A 20,903-nucleotide genomic window follows, 5' to 3' on the forward strand; every position below is an offset into this window, starting at 1 on the left:
GATGTTGTGTTTTATGTGTTTTGTTATTAAGACCCTGGGTATGAAGGGATTAGTGACCAAGAACAATCCAATGACGATCTTAGAAATAGATCCAAAGTTTGGACTGTCCGTTCTTAGGTCGAATTCCAAAATTGTAGCAGTAAACTGATTTTATTACATTTTAAGATCAAGATTTTTTTATCTGACTGTTTTAAATAAGTTTTAATACAAAATTAGAGTAATGCTGACAAATGTGATATTCGTGACCTCTTTTCTAGATGCTGATTTATCATTTAATCATTCATCAGATTTCAATTGAACAAACTGATAATCAAACCGAATCTAACGAGTTGGACAACTTCGATTTGAATGAATTGATGGACTTAGCGGAGGCATATGTAGGATCAATGATAGATGCGATCTATCGTCGGCTGATGGATCGAGACTTCGCTCTGGAGGACCCAGAGATAGTCATGTTGCTGGTCGCCTTTTAAAACATCTTAGGGCATGATAACCGTGGGGACCGCCCCACGGAAGTCTTGTTGATGGGCGCATATGGAGTGGGAAGTTCATGGACCTACCAACCAGGTGAGATGCCTCTACCAACCAAGCCTAGGCCTGGTCTGAGAAAAATGCATCAGGTGATGAACAGCGAGGCTGCTTCGTCTAGTTCACAACTGAGAGCAGCTGTGCCACCAAAAAGGGCGAGAGTAGAAGAAGAAGTTCAGACGAACGAGACGATGCAAGACCTCAACCGAACGATAGGAGAACTGGAGAAAACCAGAAGGGAGCTAGATCAATTGACTAAGACTATGCTCAGTGTAGAAGAAGACAGGTATATGTGGAAGAAACTGTTTGAAGATTGCACCAAGAAACAGGGCCAGGAAATAAAACGCTTGAGGCAAAAACATAGAGAGCAATCGGAACGGCTGGCGTTGACGACGGCAGTGAAAAAAGCGATACCTGCAAGGAATGTTCCTCGTGGACTAAGTCAGACGACGGAGGTGCGACCCCCAACTACGACAGGAAGAGTGACAATCCCAGACCCAAGTGATACCCTAGGTGACCCAGGCGTGGAGCAGACAGTGCTGAAAATGATAGAAACAGCTGGACGACTATTCGCTAATAGGAATGCGCCAGTTTCCGGGAATACTGCACCCTATGGAAGAATAGACGACACGGGCAGAGTGGAACTCTCCCGAGAAGCGCTAAAGAAAACGGGAGTTGACAGTGTCACGTTACCAGCAAAGACATCCAGAGCCCCCGAGAGGAAAAAAAGAGAATTGCCAATGAAGAAAGAGTCCCGAGTGTTTGATGTGCAGAACTTCACAGGAGTTCCTGATGCGGATCCGCGAGCCTGCTTTAATCGATCGACTTGGATCCGGCGATAAACATGCAATAACCGCCGCTCGGGACATCTCATTTGATACTGGGTGACAGTTTGGTGAGAGTTCTCCAAAACCTGGGAACATCTTGGATCACCACGGTGATGGCCTTTGGAGGTGCCACGATAACCCAGCTATTTCGTATGGTGGACACAGGGAGGATCCCTAACATAATGATCGTAATAGGGACAAACAACGTGTCCAGAGGCTCAGATGAGGAAGCGGCACATTGGGAAACGATGTTGGTTGGCCTATTCACTACTCTCTGGCAGAAATTCAAGTGCGCGGTACTGACCGTCTGCACCGTACCGATGAGCACGAGAACGTTGACATCGACAGGAAGGAGGCATAATGAAGGAGTCATCAAGTGGAACAACGTACTGAGAAATCTGGCTAGTCGGAATGCTGGACGGATGATCCTTATGGACATTGCACACGAGCTAAGAGCTATGGATCAGGAGAGACTAACCACCGATGGGCCACTTTGATAGTATAGAAGGACAGGCCTGGATGAACCGAGTCTTCCAGGAGCGACTGGATGAAATGGAGGTCGAGCTTTTTGACACGGGAGTGCTAAAGAAAAAAGAAACGACGAATGAGCCGGCAATCTCAACCTTCGTGCCCCCTAACCTAGAAATGATCTGGGAACGGTTCCAGCCGTGACCTACAGGCCGCAAAGCTCTAGCGAGCCAGGGCAAAGTACGGACGTGCAGGACCGATTGGGAGAAGCGCCAGCAAGAAGAACCATTCATCCAAGGCGAAAATTAGGACCTGTCAACCCGACTACGGAGACAACAAGTACCTCGAGACCGGAAACGAGATCAGAGACTACATCAGAGACTACGAGTACCAGTCGAGAAGAGCGACGACCAGACAGGAGCTCTTCGATGTGGTCGAGGCCCATACCTTCTCCCTGGCATGTCTATAAGCAGAAGATTCTTGACAACGAGGGCACCAATAGGACTTCGTGTGAAAATGTTCGAGCGAATACGAGCACCCCCAGGTCACGTAAAAGATAGAGCGTACCCGAAACAGGTGACTCAAGAAGGCGATGTTCAGAGATATGGTGGGATGAAGATGACTAGGAAAGACGAGACCATCTTTGCAGCGTATGATAAAGCAGAAATGAGAAAAGCAAATAATGTGATGATTGCGAACTCAGACTTCGTACAATGCTCCAAGTCTCTGTTTTGGCCTGACGTTATAATGTTGGCAGCGGTAGACCTGGACCTAATGTAGTCAGTGTCAATGGCAATCGGGGTACAACGACAGACGGAAATGAACCCGATCACGATCGTCTTTGCCGGCATAAACGACCATCTACACAGTAGGGGTTTTCTGAGCAGACTCAGAGAGCGTACAACGGCAGAAGACGCAGTATGGCCTGCGATAAAGGATATCCTCGGATCGATGGGTGAAGTAGTGGACACGCTGAAAGAAAGTGCTTTCCCCAAGATAACACCGAGAGCTGTGTTTGCACTGTCTCCGGGATATGCACACCTCCCGGATGGACTGATGTTTGTATACGCGATGGTGGCGTTGCTCTCGGAAAGGAAACATGATGTGATCATATCTGCCCCAAATCGCGGAATAGAGATGGAGAACCTAAGACCACTTAGGGCGGAATTACCTGCGGTGTGGTCTGACATCTCGAATGCGATGCCAGGGTTTAAGGACTATTCGCTACACATGTTGGTGTTAAAAAATGCTGAAGAGAAATCAGCCGAGTTCATGACTAGAGTGTGCCAAGTGACCCTGGAAATTTTCTGGACACAGAATATAAAGGGAGAAGAGGGCTTTGACCGGACTAACAGCATGCTGGAAGGGTTGGGAGCCGGATGGACCGCATTCTTCCTGGCGAAAATTTGCCCATCGCTTTCTCGATACCTGATTAAAGAGTTCCTCCAAGCAACCGTAGAAGTATCGATCGTGGAACTACTACCCCTGTTCGTGACGTTTGGAGCAGAGAACTTTGTGAGAGGACCAGTGATACTGCTCGCCGAAGGGAACTAGATGGACGGGAACTTGGGAGGATTGATGAATCTGGCACGCTACCCGGAGCAGATGAGAGAAAACGTGAGAAGATTTGACGTGAAGTGACCCACTGATTCCTGGTTGAAGATAAGAGATCTGCGACATACTCTTATCCAATATCTCCTGCAGCAGAGTCTCTTTGGAACAGGAGAGGATGAGACAATTCAGAAGGAAGAAGACGTGTGACGTCATGCTTGGGGCATGCCCCTGTTAACAGACCTGAGCTTGGCTATGAGGACCGATGCCTTAGCATTGATCAGAGGAGCCACTGAGTTCTTGACAGTGATATACGGTCCGGCAGTCACGTTTGCCTTCTTAATTGCTCTGGAAAACAAAAGTGCTATGGAGGGTTAATTAGAGACGATGATGCAATGCACAACACTGAAGCAGAAGGCATACGGGACTCTGGTATCGTCTGAAATGCACGCCGAAACGATAGAGCATTTGGTGAGCCTACCATGGAGAGCAGTAGTGTTGCGTTTCTTTGAAGAAGAAATGAGAACCACTCCGAAGATACACGCTCTGATAGCGATACCCTATGTGAGAACAGAATTACAACTGAGGTTCGCTTGGTGTATGACTGGACTGACACGGGGGGAATATGATTCAGAAGAAAGAAAAAGATCGAAGGGAGAGAAGATATTCTTAGTGACGAGCATGAGAGATCTCATAAACCAAGAAGGAGCGGCAGGAGCGGCGCAAAGCGGAGAGACGCTCTCTGTTTCATTCGATTCATGCTGGAACAAATATCAGTGTCGGCGTTGAACACTTGTGTCAAGATGCTCAGAGAAGGCGATGAGCGAACGGAAGCCTTGCTCTTATTTGCACTTTTAGACATCCATCAGAAAAAACCGATGCGAGTTAAGATGAAGGAACCTGTGGAACTGGAACCGATGAAGAAAATTGACGAGATAGGGAGTTTCTCTAACAAGGAGATGAGGCTCAAAAAAGAATCTACCGGAGCACTGCCGAAGTCCAGTGAATACTGTGGACCGATCGGGAAGAAATCGTACAGTTATGTATCTGGAATCTTAGGGATGAATCAACCCTTTCATAAATGAAGATATACGCGATTGCTTCTTTGATTACGAGCAAGCAGTGTTGCTAAGATTCTGGACGTCAAGAATTGCAACGATAAGAAGCGCTTCTAATCAGCAGACTAAGCTGGGACTTGTGTTGGAAGATAAGGTGACTGCACCTTCAGTGCCAAAATCTGACAACCGAGTGGAATTTGGATTGGGATTCTCGGACGAACTGCTAAGAACGAGTCTAATGGTGGTGCGGGAACCGATGAAACCATCATGGTGTCCGAGTCCTAACGCCGATTCGATATTGCGTGCAACACAAGACGTGCAGAGGGAATTGAATTCAGGCTGTAACTTGCGTGACCTAAACATCATTTACAATTTAAAGACGACAGCCTCTAAGAGCAACGGAGAAGAAACAGTAGAGTTGCCTGGCTGGGGACCAGAGGACTGGGTTAAACATGGTAGCTGTCTAGCGGAAGTCTAAGGACTGGAGGGTCTAATCTGTGGAGGTCTGGATGGCGTAAAGAAACTGGGGAAACAACACAAGCAATTAACGATTTTGTTTGGGAACATTGTGATGAAAGCAAAAACGGAAACGGAATTGATTGCAGATTGCCATGGAGGAACCGAGGTGAATATAATGACTGCACTAGGATTCTACAGCATGTTTGGTTCTTTAGAGTCACTTTTGAATCTAGAACAAAAGCATGAGGTGGTCACGACCATCAGTGTAGAAAGGTTTCCGGGAGTTTTGCAAACCGAGCAAAAGAAAACTAGAAAGTGGAGAGAAGTGCGGAGTCAACGCAGGAGGAGGAGATGGAACATTGACAGATGGCCGAAAAACAAGATGCAAAAGTAAGAACAATTAGAAGAATTTAGAAGTTTTAGAACTTCTAAACCACGAAAACAAAGACTGAACCAAAAAACAAAGAAGCAACGAAGGAGAGGATGTTAAAGCTCAGAATTGTTTATGTGAGAAAAACTCAAATGATAGACAAAGCAACTAAGTTTGCAATTGAAACAGAAGAGGAAACATTCAGTTGATTTTTGAATGTTAAAGAATTTGTTGCATTTAAAAATTTGCATTGTGATTTTAGTTAGTGGCTTTAGAGACACTTACTATTTATTTAGAAATGCTTGATTGGAGAATATATTAAATATTCCAGCCTGCATGATTGTTTTTAATCAACTAAGACGGCTGATCACTTTGTGGTGATATGAAAGGCTTGGGTAATCTCTTGAAGAGGGAGATTATTTCATTGTTCCTTCTCACCACCGAGTTCCTAAATTTTAATATCAGGACCAGTAACAACTAAATTTCCGAAGGGAAGAAACATAGTAGGATAATTTTAGTTTGTTGGTTGGCAGCATCGTCCTGCGTCCCAACACTTTTTAAACCTAAGAGAAAAAGTTTTAAATCGGGACATAGACTTTGGAAGTCAGAAAAAAGTTTTATCTTAAGTCATATCCTCGAAAGTGCAGATTAGTGAAGGAATTTGGAAGGCCATAATAGTGTAGTATGATGCCCTTCGTATTTTGCAGTGAGTCGATATGACGTGGATGAAAGTGGTTTCAAGCATTTTGTAAATTCTGCTCGATGGCACTGTACCATTTTGATGAAGACTACGAGACTCAATGAGGACACTGACCGGGCTGTCGGGTGAGTATGTGACATTCGACCAGAATGTACGGAAATGCAAAATCGAATTCGAAATTTTATTGTTACATCGGAGTGGGAAGGTTGACGGTTTCAACAAATTAGAAGTCTTAATCGTTCATTTTGATGAACACGGAATGGTTAATATGGAGTTTCATGTTAATTTTTAAAAAATTCGTTTAAAAAAAGACACGTCACGATCTTGAGATTTCGCGACAACTGAAAACGAGAAAAAGAGAACAACAATATTCGTTGAGATAGACGAGGTGAACGACAACCGACGATACAAATTGAAATAGCAATTGAGATTATTGTTGGAAGACCGAGTTAAAACGATTGTGCTGCTACAAGTGCTACAAGGCAATTCCTGGAAATCGGGAAGGGTGTTTGGACGACGTGACCAGCCTTCCTGAAATAAATCAGGACGTTATTTCCCCGGATTCCAGAATCCGGGGGGGGGGGGGGGTTCTCGGGAGAGAACTTGAACATTATTTTAACAAATTTTTAGCCTCTTGGAGATGTCCTGAATTGAATTAAAAACATCCAAATTTGTTTTCAGATCATGAGACGCTAGGAGTTGAGGGAAAGGCTTGATCCATCTTTGATGGAGATGATGATTTTTATCTACTGAACAAAAACAATAGTAATATAATAAATAAGTACTAGCCTTGTTTTTAGGAGTGACCTCGTGGTCTGGGGATACTGAGACTCAGCCATGAGCTCACTATTTTTGCATATAATAAAGTTAACTAGAGCGATCTGATCGAAGACGAAAACAGTAACGTTTTTTTGTCGACCGTGGTAGAAAGACCACCTAAACAACTGGCTTTGGCAGAGACGGTGAAAAGCATGTAGAGCTGTGTTTAGACGCTAGCCAGTCGTTATAGAACCTAGCTTCATTTTCCGTCGATATGTACTTCCGGGCGAATGTTACATGTCTAAATACTGACGAGTATGAATACGAGGTTGTCTAAATACAGACCGCACTCCATGTATATGTGGAGTTATCATCGTGAATGACATTTTGTATGTGAATCTAAGTCTTCTGATTTCATGTTTTTATGCCAAAAAAATTAGCCAAATGCCTCGTCATCTAATTAGTGACGCGCATGAATGGATTTGTGAAATTCGACCAGAAATGCCTTCAAATTGAATTTCGAGTTCAAATTTTATAGTAGCATCTGAGTGAGAAAATTGGCGGTTTTGGCGGATTAAGGGTGTTAATCTGACAATTCGATGAATCAGGAATAGTTAATGTGGCCTGACTTGCTGATTTTTATCTACTGAACAAAAACAATAGTAATATGATAACAAGTAGTTAGTAGCCTATTTTTAGGAGTGACCTCGTGGTCTGGGGATACTGAGACCCAGCCATGAGCTCACTCTTTTCGCATGTAATTAAGTTAATCTGAGTGTTCTGGCCGAAGACGGAAACAGTAATTTTTTTGTCGACCCGATGTTAAAAGGATACTATTGCGAAAATAGTGGGCTCATGGCTGGGTCTCAGTATCCCCAGACAGCGAGGTCACTCCTAGAAACAGGGCTACTAACTACTTATTTATCATATTACTATTGTTTTTGTTAAAAGGACCACACAAAGAACTATCTTTGGCAGAGACGGTTAAAAGCATGTAGAGCTGTGTTTAGACGCTAGCCAGTCGTTTTACAACCTATCTTTATTTTCCGTCAATATTTACTTCCGGGCGAATGTTACAATTAACGAGATTCCTACAGTCCCTATCTATCATCCAGCCAAACCACAGCAAATCAGTGGTGGAAGAAGACCCTGTTGAGCTTGACTCGTAATAACAAAATAACTTTCGACGAAATATTTTTTGTTGTAACACTTGTTTATTATATTTTCTCGTGTCGCTTCGCGTGTTTTTATTGAAGAAACATAACCATTATCATAAGAAATTTAAAATGTTAATTCAAACGTTTTCGCACATTCTGTGCATCATCAGGATTAAAAATGTCTTACAATTTTTACAAAACGATCAAAGATCAGAAAAATGAGAAACGTGTCTAAAAAGGTTCTAAAACTTTTTAACCAATCAAATTTGAACAACTGTAATTACATAATATAATTACGTAATCATGAATAAAATTTTCCTGTAAATTTTTGAGATTTTTTAGTTTTTTGTTCTTTCTGGTTATAAAATTTTGATTTGGGAAGATTTTTGATTCTGACATGTCAGTTTTTTAAATTTTAGCCATGTTATACATAGACTATAACTTTAGTGTTAATTCCCGGCTCCTGAATTTATCGCGTGTGTTGATCTTCGGCCTCTCCCTCCAAATATGCAAAGTCTCTAGTGTCAGTAGCTTATGAGTGTTGGCTGTTTGGTCTATAATCTCTGACTTCAGCTCAGCAGTACCGCCTACCTCCTGTGCCAGTCGCTCATATCTGGAAGTTTGACCTTGAGGAATACGAAATACTTGGTTTTGGGATGAAGTTTATTTTTTCAAAATTTCGAATTGAGCCTTTCATGCTCAACTTTCTCGCGACAACTGAAAACATCAGAAATAAGAGAACGACTGAATCGCAATTGCGGGAAAATAACAGAAAAAACAGCGGGAAATTGCTATTCGCAATTTCCGAGATTATACTAAAAACACGAGAGTAGAGCTGTCCCATCTTGATATAGGAGACAGAGTGATTACGAAAGAAGATCAGCTGAACCAGAGTGAACCTTCAGTGGAAAGGTAGACAACTGAAGTCTCCCATTGGTTCAGACCCAAAACTATATTCTCAAGTTAAAACTCATTTCCTTCGATTGGAATTCATTGATAGAAAACTTCTCGAGTTATATTCAATTATATTTATGCTAGAGTTACTAATTAGCTTAATTACTCTGATTCTCAAGTGTGCTGCTATGTAAGTACCTAATTTAATTTTCCCGAGTGTATTTTGTGATAAGTATGTTGAGATAAGGCGAGTTTTAGGTTGATCCATCTGAAATGGATCAAAGTTCCACTGTCCAATAAAAAGTAACTTAACTGATTGTTGCGACACTGTTTTTAACGGCGTTCGTGCGTTTTGGGTATTTTGAGACCTAAGTACGGGGACGTTCTTATTTTCTAGAGTGGGGGGGGGGGTATTTTGGTAGTGACCTTTAAGCTGTAACGGGTTCTAGTCTCATGTCGCAAGTGAACCGAATTGGCTCCGACCGTTTTGAGGTAGAAAAACACGAGAGATAGTGTCCCTGACTCTTGAGCCAATGGTTATAGGGCCTATTCTTAAGCCTCATATGTGACCGAAGTAGGCGACTGTTACATCCTTATTACATTCTAACAAGGGTTGTCCTACTGGGGAGTCCGCTTTGCGGTGTTCATCGACCCTCGTGGCTAACCATTATCGATTTTAATTGTAAGAACATCAATGCTTGACATCTTCTTTTACCATTATCCTTTCCATATCTAGAAAATTCCAAGGATTTTGACTGGAATACGCGATGAAGGGACTCCTGGCTGTAACCTCGGTTTCTATGATACTTTTGACATTCTGATTATTTGAAGAAGAAAAATTAATTAATAATAATAAAAAACTTTTTAACTAGCCATTTTTGACGGAATTTTTTTATATCATTCGAAAGGTATTGTTGTCCTGAGCTAAAATTTGAAAAGATATTTCACCTTTGATCATTTTTTGTAAAATTATGGGGGTTTAAAGATTGCCATTTTGGCCAATTTGGGATAAGTTGGGACAATTAACGCGCGATATAATTCGCGCTATTAACGCGTAAGCGGAGGTTTAATCCGTCTTATAAATCGTTCCAAATTGGTTGAACGGAGCTTATTTGCCATAATTGATTTGTTACAAGGAACGAAATCTCTCTTTTTGTACTTTATATGCCGTGTGGGGGGATGATTTTCATAAAAATTTCAAATTTTAGAAAAAAAAAATTTCGTTTTTTTTAATGATATTACTGCTGCTCCATAAACCTTGAAGGCAGCCGGAACATTCAGGGCTTCGCCCTGATACGAGCAGTCTTGTTATTGTTATGATTGTTATCGAGGAGTTTTGTTAATATTTCAGATTTATGTCTGTCCGAATTCAGAAAAAGATTGAAGCAAATACTAATGTCACGCGATGGTGAATTTGTTCCTCCAAACAAATCAACACAATTTTCATACCAATTAACTGAGTGGCCCAATAAAGGAATGATGTCTCGGAAGAGGTCATCATTAGGTACTGAAGGTGTACCAAACAAGCGTGTTTTGACTGATGCCGAATTTCGTGATCGTAAGTTTCTCATATTTATTGGTTTTTGACTGAATTCCTGAATATTCAAACTGATGGTCTGAACCAAACCTAAATATATTGCGGAATTTGTATAAACACCCATAACCCGTATTATCTAATGTGAGAAAAATTTGAGTAGTTATTGCCGACTTGTCGAAGTAAGGGAAGTGATATAATGCATCGAAATGAAAGAGCTATGGAGTTTCAATATTTTGACTGAAGAGTATTGGTTAAAACTTGTCATTTCAAGTTTTTAGGTAGAAGTAGCGAAGTAGTTAGTGCTAGATGTTTCTGCTTGAGAAGCTAAGAAGCTAAAATTGGACTAAAGAATTTGGAGGTTAATTTTAGAAAGATATTTATTATAAGGATAGCTGTTGGCCAGGCAAATTTCTGACCATGGTAATTAATGGGGGAAAAGGTTTTGAATTAACCATCGGTATAAAGTATAGAGAAATACTGAAAGTGTACAATTTATGCTGGAATGATATTCGATGAGGAATGTTTATTGATTGTGGCACAAAATGTTTATGTCGGTGTCTCGGGTACTACAGGACGTGTATTGCTGTTTCTTCCGGTGTCCTCTCAAGGCTATCAAAGCAGTTTTCAGGATGGTGAAGGATAGCTTTTTCCGGATGTAGTTCATAGTGTCCGCATACGTACAGTTCAGCTTCTCACTCATTTTTTCCGCCAGTATAGCATGATATCGCTCTGCCTCCTCACCCATGGCGCCGTTGGTCGCAAAAATCAAGGGGGTAAAAGAGGCATGCTCTACCTGCAGAACGCGGTCGTTGTATTCGACTTTTTTCCGATTCTCATGAGTCTTTAGGAGTGGCTTCAGTTTTCGGTTCCTATTACTTGGAGCGTTCGGGTGTGTGAAGCGGACGTCAAGAAACATTTTCTGCAGCGGAGCCCAAAAACCTCGGCAAGAAATATCCAGTCTTGCATTGTCTTCCAGATTGCTTCCACTTGCAAGTTCTTCATTTCCCGTCAATTGGATCAGACCGGGCTCAACGCTCACATCCTTGCACACGTTACGTAAAAAGTCGGCTTCGACGTCGCGGACAGCGTTGTGACGCATTATGACGAAACCACCCAGCTTACAAATCAAGGCATGGTCGATATCATTTGCTGCGCCACACTCACAAGTTTGAGCCATTCCTTTCAGGTGCCATCCATATCGGAGACATAGCGCATCCCGAAACTCGTCTCTGTTCATGTAAAAATTCTGCTCCCTAGATGGCAGACAAGTCAGCCATGCGGATGTTCCTTTTGGCTGTAGCAGGTCTAGCGTGCGCTTCATTTCATTCTCACTTCGGGAATACACAATTTCGAGGGCTTCTTTAGCATGTTTACTGTTCGATCCTGAAATTTCTGCTCGTCCAGTTCTATTCGTGTAGTCAGTAAGATCTTGTTTAGCAATAATTGCGTTTTTCTGTTTGTCAGCTTGACAGAATTTTCATAGAAACGAGACGCACATTCTGTTGGATTTATCAGACCTAAACCACCAGCTGAGCATGGCAATGCTATGATGTCCCGTTCTAGATCACTGAGAGTTCTGTCGACTAAAAGAGAAATAACGTTCCTGAGTTTTGCTTCAAGTGGCTGCATGTGCCGTTCAGAACCAGGAATAGTCCTCATTATAAAATTCCACCGACTCTGGATCACCTTGACGAGAGCAATATGGGCAAGATGGGGCTCCGTTTTGGCCGCTGCTTCCAGCGAAGACAACTCATTCGACCATTCTTCAACTTTGTCTCGTAGATAGTCGTTTGTGAAGTTCTGGCTGCCAATTGCCGCTCCCAAGTATGGACATCCTTCGCTTGTGATGTTGATATTCGTGTTCTCAAAGACCTGCTTGGCTTGCTCTCGGAGACCCTCGCTTTTTATTACTAACCAACATTTCGACGGTTTCGGAAAATACCCAAGCTTGGGGTCGATACTAGGGCCGACATGGTAATTAATGGACTAATAATTTAAAAAGAATTCAGAAAGTTTTGAACTGTTTTTTTTTGTATTTTCGTTTCTTTATGATCATTAATTCATTACCTTTGCCGTAAGCAAGGGTGTTGCAATCGGGCTGTAGGGTTTCCCCGTAAACAACTTTAGTCACACGATGACTGAGTTTAGGTCCTCTTCCTCTGTATTCATGCCTGCAACTTAAACGCTGGTTCTTCTTACCCTTGCGAATGCAGGGGTGATGTCGCAATTTGTCTGTAAGATTACCAACTTACCAAGTTTTATACAGCAGTATAACAAATTTTTTCATTTTTATTTTCTTTTTATTCAGTATAAAAGGTTTCGGCTCAGTGTGCTGCTATTATATTGGCTCAGAGGCCTCTTTTTAGGAGCAAAAATTTTCGATCTAAATGTTTCGAGGGGGGATTTAAAAGCCTTTTTTTGAGCTTTTATATTTTTCTAATAAAAGCATTTTTTGGAGCAACGGATGGCTGCTCAGGAATCCTCGGCTTCGTTGGCTGCTCAGGAATCGTCCAGCTGAAAGGACGTGAGATTCCTAATCTACTGGTCTGAGGTTCAACGCTGCACATATCACTAGTTTTAATTAAATATGGTGGCTTTTGTGTTGCATATAATTGGCTTTTATTAGTATCTATAACTGGCTATTGTAAGCAAACTTTCAAGAGACCGTTGCAATGATGCGAGAACGGCGTAAGAGGTTGTTGCTTCTAATCCAACAGGTTGCAAAATTTTTTCTGATTTGAGTCTTACTTTTTATTATTTCACGTTAGAGAAGAGCTGCTTTTTGTCGTTTTCTCGCTACTGTTTTCGAAGCGCAGCGTTACCTCTGCTTAACATTCAAATGTTTTACCTCTTGCTACTTGTTCTTGAAAGGAATTTGTATTGAAGGCAAAATTCAGACAAATAGTTAATTTTCGATAGACCATTGTCTTAAATTTTTTTTCGTCAATTGCAATCGGGTACTAGACGTTTTTTCCGTAAATAACTTTGTTTACTGGAGTCATCTGGAATTCTGGACTCATCTCTAGTTGGACCTTGTTTCATAATGTATTCCAATTTCTTGGCTCCTGAGCCTGGAAGTATCGAATTTGCCTGCGACAGCAAATGTCCTGGGTTCGAATCTGACCAAGACCTGCTTTTATTTCAAACGAACTATTCGGTTTCAATTAAAGTTGTCTGCCAATTTTTGTCTGCTTATCTTTTGTCGGCTTAGTTGTCACATCGTTTTTTTTTGCTGCGCCGTTTTTCTTTACTGTTGTTTTTAGTGTTTGATTTTAGCGAAACAAAAAAGGAAATACGAAATGAAGGTAAGTAAAATTACAAACTGTAGGAGTAAGTTTGTAATTTTACTTACCTTCTTGTCGTATTTCCTTTTTTGTTTCGCGAAAATCCCTCGGTCCAAGTTATTTCGGCCTATTTTTTTATCGACTTAAGGACGTAATTTTGGGTCGTTTCAAGGTAAACCCAATTTTCACACTCCCCTCATTTTCACATTTTTCAAGTTGATTGTATGTTTACCCTTCGGTTTGTCGAATTTCACTTTTTTTGTTATGGAAGATTTATTATCATTTTTTAAAAATCTGAAATTCCCAACCCTGTAGTTAGGCCCTGTCAGAGTACTCTCAAAGATTGCGAATATTGCCTCAAAGTATGACTGCTCAATTCTTTGTAGTTTTCGAGATATGACGCTTTTTTGTGATTTTTTCAAAAAAGTTTTCAGAAAATTTATATTAATTTGTTTGGCAAAATCTGAAATTTCCAACCCTGTAATTGGGTTCTGTCAGAATACTATCAAGAATTGCGAATCTTGCCTTCAAATATGACTGCTCAAATCCTTGTAGCTTTCGAGATATGACGTTTTTTAAGATTTTTTCAAAAATTTTCAGAAAATTCAAATTTTTATTTTTTAAAAATCTGAAATTCCCAACCCTGTAGTTAAGACCTGTCAGAGTTCTCTCAAGGATTGCGAATCTTGTTTCTAAAAATGACTGCTCAATTCTTTGTAGTTTTCGAGATGTGATGTTTTTTGTGATTTTTTTAAAATCAGAAAGTTTAAATTAATTATTTGTCAAAGTTCGAAATTCACAAATCTATAGTTCGGTGTTGTCAGGGTACTCTAAAGAGTTGCAAATCTTGCCACTTGCGACTGCTCAAATGCATATATTTAAATGCGGGCTTCACTATCTCGCCATGTTTAAGCTTTTTCAACGTAATATTTTGGCATGTTTAAGCTATATCGTATATTGCAATGGTTAAGAATTTTTTTTCGATTTTCCAATTTGATTTTAGTGGTTATTTTACCGAGTTTAAATTAAGCAGCCCAATATCGAATTAGCGGTTGCAAATTTGGCCTCCAATTTTGAATGCCCGAATCCCTTTAGCTAACGAAATAAGACGATTTGTGAGATTTTTCAAAATTTTCCAGAAATTTCAAATAACAAAATAATTTACAAAACTTGAAGTTCCCAACCCTGTAGTTGGGTACTATCAAGGATTGCGGGTCTTGCCTCCAAATATGACTGCCCAAATCTATGTAGTTTTCGAGATATGACGTTTTTTGTGATTTTTTCAAAAATGTTCAGAAAACTAATTTATTATTTTTCAAAATTTGAAATTCGCAACCTTGCATTTGGGTGCTGTCAGAGTACTCTGAGGAATTACAAATCTTGCCTCCAAATATGACTGTTCAAATCCTTGTGGCTTTCGAGATGAGACGTTTTTGTGATTTTTTCAAAAAGTTTTCAGAAAACTTATATTAATTTTTTCGCAAAATCTAAAATTCCCATCCCTGTAGTTGGGTCCTGTCAGAGTGCTCTCAAAGATTGCGAATCTTGCCTCAAAGTATGACTGCTCAATTCTTTGTGGTTTTCGAGATATGACGTTTTTTGTGATTTTTTCAAAGAAGTTTTCAGAAAACATAAATTAATTTTTTTTCGCAAATTTTGAAATTCCCATTCCTGTAGTTGGGTCCTGTCAGAGTACTCTGAAAGATTGCGAATCTTGCCTCAAATTATGACTGCTCAATTCTGTGTGGTTTTCGAGATATGACGTTTTTGGTGATTTTTTCAAAAATTTTCAGAAAGTGTAAATTAATTATTTTTTAAAATTTGAAATTCCCAACGCTGTAGTTCGGTGTTGTCAGGGTACTCTGAAGAGTTACAAATCTTGCCACATGCGATTGCTAATCGAGACTGCTCAAATGCTTTTAGTTTCCGAGATGTGACTTTTTTTGATTTTTTCAAAAATTCTCAAAGAACTTATCTACAACGAAATTCAAAAAATTTGAAACTACTAATTTGATGAAGATACAACCTTATTGTCAGCGTAGACCCAGGCGTCTCAAATCCTGCCTTTTAATATGAATGCTCAAATCCTTTTAGTTTCCCGAGATAGGACGTTTTTTTTCAATTTTTTTTGTCGGGGAAACTTAGGTGTAAAAAAGTTCACAATGTTTTGGATTCCTAACCCTATAGTAGGGTGCTCTCAGTGACTCTCAGTGGTTGCAAATATGGCCTCCAAATTTCTCGAGAGGCCCATTAAGTTAATTTTAAAAGTTCGAAATTACCAACCCTGTAATTGGGTGCAATCAGAGTACACTAAAAGTTTGCAGATGTTGTTTCCAATATATGCGGTTTTTCATGAGTTGTCGAAAAATTTCGAAGCACCGAAGGTGCGTTAAACGCTAGTTTTACTTACCTTCATGTCGTATTTCCTTTTTTTGTTTCGCTAAAATTCCTCGGTCCAAATTATTTCGGCCTATTTTTTATCGAATTAAGGACGTAATTTTGGGTCGTTTCTAGGTAAACCCAATTTTTACACTACCCTCAGCATTTTTCAAGTTGATTGTATGTTTACCCTTCGGTTTGTCGAATTTCAATTTTTTTGTTCTGAAAGATTTTGTCGTATTTGTTTCAAAAGTTTTAGTTTATCTCAAACTTCTACTGATTTTCAAAAAAAGGTGTATCAAATGAAAAGCCGCCTACTCTCCTGTGTCCTTGCATACTCACATAGAGTCGCATCTTTGCATCTCTGTCTGCTGTCTTCGAAAAAGTCTGTGGGGGAATATTTGACACATTTTTGTGATTTTTTTGAAATTTTTTGAGCTTTTGAAAAGCTCTCCTGCATCAGCCGCTACGCCCAATTTTTTCTACACATAAAGTTATGGCCATCGGAATATTGAATATTGAGCGGCCACTCACTATTTTTTTTACTCTAAAAGTTATGGCCCTCGCAAAGGACAAAGTTTTGATTTTTTTACCGTCTTTTTTTAAAAAACTTATTCAATATTCTCGAAAACTACCCTGCCGTATCTGAGATTTTGTGTTCAATCGAAATTACAGGTTGCTTGAATCCTTTCTGCATGAGCGGCCACGCCCTTTTTCACACAAAAAGGTATGATTCTCGGAATGTCAACCGTTTTTTGGACTTTTATTGCTACATATCGTGCCATATCATAGGTTCAATCGAACCAACAGGTTGTTTAAAGCCTACCTTTATAATTGGCTATGCCGAGTTGAAAAAAATTATGGCCGCCAAACATTCAAAGATTTGAAACTTTGACATTTTTTTTGGAAAGTTTCTTGACTTTATGCAGAAGCGTCAACTTTTTGCTGTTTTATAAGAGAAATTTTTTGTCATTGGAAAAATAACATGATCTCAAAATGTTCAATCTTTTCACATATTTTAGTAGAAAAACGATTAAGGTTTTGGACTTCAACTCCAATTTTAGAAATCACGCATTTCTTCCCGCATCAGTATAACAAATTCATACAAAATGAAACACCTACCTCCAGCTTTTTAGCGGGGCCCCTAGGTAGTTTTATCGAGACAATCGAAAATTTTGGTTCACCTAGTATTTTTCATTTTTTCGAAAAAGTCTGTGTAAAAACGTTATCAATATTACCTTTATTGGATGTTTTCGTCCGATGACATTATCTATAAAATTATATAAAAATTAGTTTGATAAAAATTAATTTTTATAAAAATTAGTTTGATATAAATGAAAACCTAAACGAGGATAGTGTCGTTTTCAGTGGGTGTGTGTCTCAATACGATTGCGTAGAAAATTTGTAAATTCGAAATAGTTGACACTAATCGTCATAAATTTTGAATAAGAGCAAAAAACTTCTTGAAAAAAATTTGCGTCAAACAAGCGCTAAATGCGCCAAAAAATAGTTTTCTTTCAGTAAAATCTAATTTTTTATTGTAAAAATTAAAAAAATATATTTTCAAATAACGAGCGTTTTTTGATCGCGTTACTCGCTCGAAATTAGGCTAAATCACATAAATTTCAAACCAGATTTTCTCGACACTGGGACTATTTTTTGATCTTGCTGTGCAGTGGAGCACTCATGGGAAACTTCAAAGAAGGAAGAGCAATTTATAGCTTCCTCGTAGTCAAAATAACCAGCACCCACCGCCTTGCGACCTGATGCTTTTTTAAAGAGCTTTTTTTTCTACAGCTTTCATATTTATTTGTGTCGGTTAATTTTTTATGCTAGCTAATGTATGTGCTGTAGAGCGAGGCTTTGCTTCGCCTCTTTTCGTAATTCAGCTCCAAGATTAAGCATTTTTTTGAGAGAAATTTATAATTTTTTATTTTTCGGTTTGTCGGCTCATCTGAAAGTAGTGATAGTCAATTATTTTGTATTGCAAGTGGTGCGAAGCTCTGCTTCGTCTCTATGTTGAAATTAGCTCCAAGTTACATAAGTCCAAAATACATCTGCAATTACCCTCTGAAAATGATTCCGAAAAAAATGGAGACTTGTTCTTCTCGACACCAAGGCTTTTTTTCGTTGTTTTTTTAATGGGAATTACGACTGAAAATGCGCCATGATGTATAACACTCGACTATATCGGACGTTTATATCCGGTAACTCGTGCTGCGTAATAAAACACCACTTAGGCCAAAATTCAATCCTCACCCCCTATGGGTGGTCGGAACAAGAAGGGGGAAATTGTCTCTCTGCTTACGTACGTCAGTGCACAAAATGGATGGGGGCAATAACATCATTAAATAAATACATCAATAAATTTTGTATCGTACATGAAGTCAATTATGAAATGTGAGCTTGATTGAAATATTTAGACTTTTCTGACCTTAGTTTGGACTGCACGGCTATAACTACTGAAACCCTCAATCAAGTGGAGGTTTTGGGTGGCGACAGTTTGAAACAAAGCTGTTCCAAAATGACAACAGCAGATGATCACATGGACGAGTTTCTTGATTCAGACTCCGAAGAATCGGAAAATAAGCCCTTTGTTTTCTCAGAAACGCTGAAACAGAAATTATCCGAGGATTTGGTGTCAATGGTGCTAAAAAGAAGTGCATCTTCGGGTCCACCGCCGTCACCACCTAAATCCTGGGCCATAGTTCCCTACATTTCACCTGACGAAAGGTTACCGGCGGCGATAGATTACAATAATGGCCCTCAAGAAAAGTCGTAAGTTCAGAGTCGTGATCGGTATTAGGATTCAATTCAGTCGTTAGTAGCAAGGGAAATAATCTTTTTCGGAAACCTTGAAAGCGTATGTTAAGTTAGCAGAATTAAATCTTGAGGTGTATTTTTCGCTTCTATCAGAGAGGTGTCTATCTTTTTTTTTGGTAACGGGGCCTTCTATTGTAATCGATCGACAGGTTGTTAAAGTTATTTGACAAGCCGGAAACTCAGAAGGAATCCAATTTAAACAATGAAGCAGATGATTCGCACAGTAGCTCCTTCGCCGGCGATGAGAGGGGAGTGAAGCAAACTGATTCAGCGTACTCTTCAAATGACGAAATAGACGATGTCGAAATACTGGAAACATTGGTGGAAAGTATCGAAAAAATGGAGTGCAGTTAAACGCATGGCAGCCTGAAAACTTAGCAGCGCAGTGTAACGTATTCATGATAATTGCTAGAATAGTGTTATAGGATGTGCTAATTTATCTTTTTTAATTTAAAAGTTATCTATTAATTGAACTTACGAGAGCAAGTTTCTTTTAATCGGGAACTAGACTTTTTTCCGTAATAATTTTTTTTTACATATCTGTAAATTGAATTTGTTTTATTGATTAACATAAACAATTCCAGGCTTCCCGCCTCATCTACAGGTAACGTTTTTGCCTTTGGGGACCCTAAAGGCATGGGCTCTAATCCCAATCGGATCTTGTTTTTTTTTCAGTGCATGTGCGAAAAATGATTTTTTTTTCGGGAAAATTTAAACTATCTGACTTCCATTTGTGTTTTTTGTCAGCTTAATTTCCAAAGCATGGATTAGTTTTACAATTGAAAAATTCATTAATTTAACTGACAGACGTGTTGGTCGTCAATTTACCAACTGTGATTTTGAATAAGCTTTTTAATGAATTTTTTTTTTCAGTTATTATGGTTTGGACTGATGGTTCATTGGCCCAGTCAATTTGTTTTGTGATTTGATGGGCAAAAATTGACCGTTTTGAAAAAATTCAAAAGGGTTGTGGTGGAAAGGGTCTTGTTTTTTGTTTGTTTTCGGCTCAGTGGGCGTCCACTTTAAGTATTGTTGGCACATTTGCCGCACATTTTGAAAAACTACTTTTTGAAGCAAACACATTAACAGAGCTCTGAAGAGTAAACGTTTCCGTGGTAATGCATTTTTGACGTTGGCGGAAACATATTTTATCCAGTGCAACACTCAGATTTTTTGCGTAGTTCTTAAACTTGCTTATTGTTCCGACTTTCGATACGAAAGTAACGGAATATTTGTGCTCGGGGTGGGTTTTTTTTTCTTCAGACAAATTTCGACTTTTTAATTAGCCGACTTTCAACCAGTCTTGTTCTTGTTTTGCTCTCTTTCATGCGAACAGTTTTATGTTTGTTCATGTGGATTGTTATTGAGGTGTAGTAAATGGATATCAGATTTTTTTGCCGCTTCAGGGTGCATTTCGTGTGAAGAAACTCAACTTCAATTACGTACCATTTGTGTTCAAAGGAGGGGTTTCTGTTGTGACATAAGTTCACCGAGCATTTGCTTAGCTACAAGTTTGATCTCATTTTCACTAAATCAAAGCGAAGATTTTCGAAAAACTGCAGTCGAAATGATTGGCGCTGTCGGCGGATTGTTTGAAATTTCATTCTTGAGGGTGGTTGCTGTAGCTCTACGAATTGAAAACATGTCTAGAATTTCACCCGTGATATCTGTACTGTTGGATTTTTTGATCGAAACCGCAATCTATGTTAAGAAAACCTGTCGAAATTAGTTGACGTTGACGGCTGTTTAAGGTGCCCAGGAGATATCAGTTGAGCCAAGTTTGGTAATGGTGTACAGAGAATATGAATGAATTTGGCCTGATTGAATGCAATACGTGTTTAAAAGTATTGAACGTAGAGAGTACTCTTATATAGGTCTTGCTGATATTTTTTTCTTTTTTTTCATGAAAAAATATTAAAATTTATTAACGCTCAATTTTGATTTTTCGCGGTTAGACTTCTGATTTCTTTTTAAGTTCAGTGCATTTCTATTTTCAAAAGGAAGGCAAACTCCACTATCAAACAGCAAAATTGTAAAGGTCACGAAAAACGTGATCGACTTCTTATTTCGAAAATGGAAATTAGTTATCAAGTTTAAGACCATCTATTT

General features: G+C 39.4%; 2 protein-coding genes across 2 annotated transcripts in view; both read left to right on the plus strand.

Annotated features, from left to right (window-relative positions):
- Positions 1-20,903, plus strand: part of LOC134848232 (pre-rRNA-processing protein TSR1 homolog) — a 311,724-nt gene that overhangs the window by 256,100 nt on the left and 34,721 nt on the right. The gene's annotated exons all lie outside the window — the stretch shown is intronic.
- LOC134848319 (uncharacterized) lies at positions 10,127-19,262 on the plus strand. Its single transcript, XM_063865717.1, has 3 exons — positions 10,127-10,329; positions 18,395-18,704; positions 18,944-19,262. Exons 1-3 carry the CDS (start codon positions 10,167-10,169, stop codon positions 19,146-19,148), a joined length of 678 nt encoding a protein of 225 aa, XP_063721787.1. The 5' UTR covers positions 10,127-10,166; the 3' UTR covers positions 19,149-19,262.

Source organism: Symsagittifera roscoffensis, chromosome 6 (assembly GCF_963678635.1).
Source record: "Symsagittifera roscoffensis chromosome 6, txSymRosc1.1, whole genome shotgun sequence".
Lineage (NCBI taxonomy): Eukaryota > Metazoa > Xenacoelomorpha > Acoela > Convolutidae > Symsagittifera > Symsagittifera roscoffensis.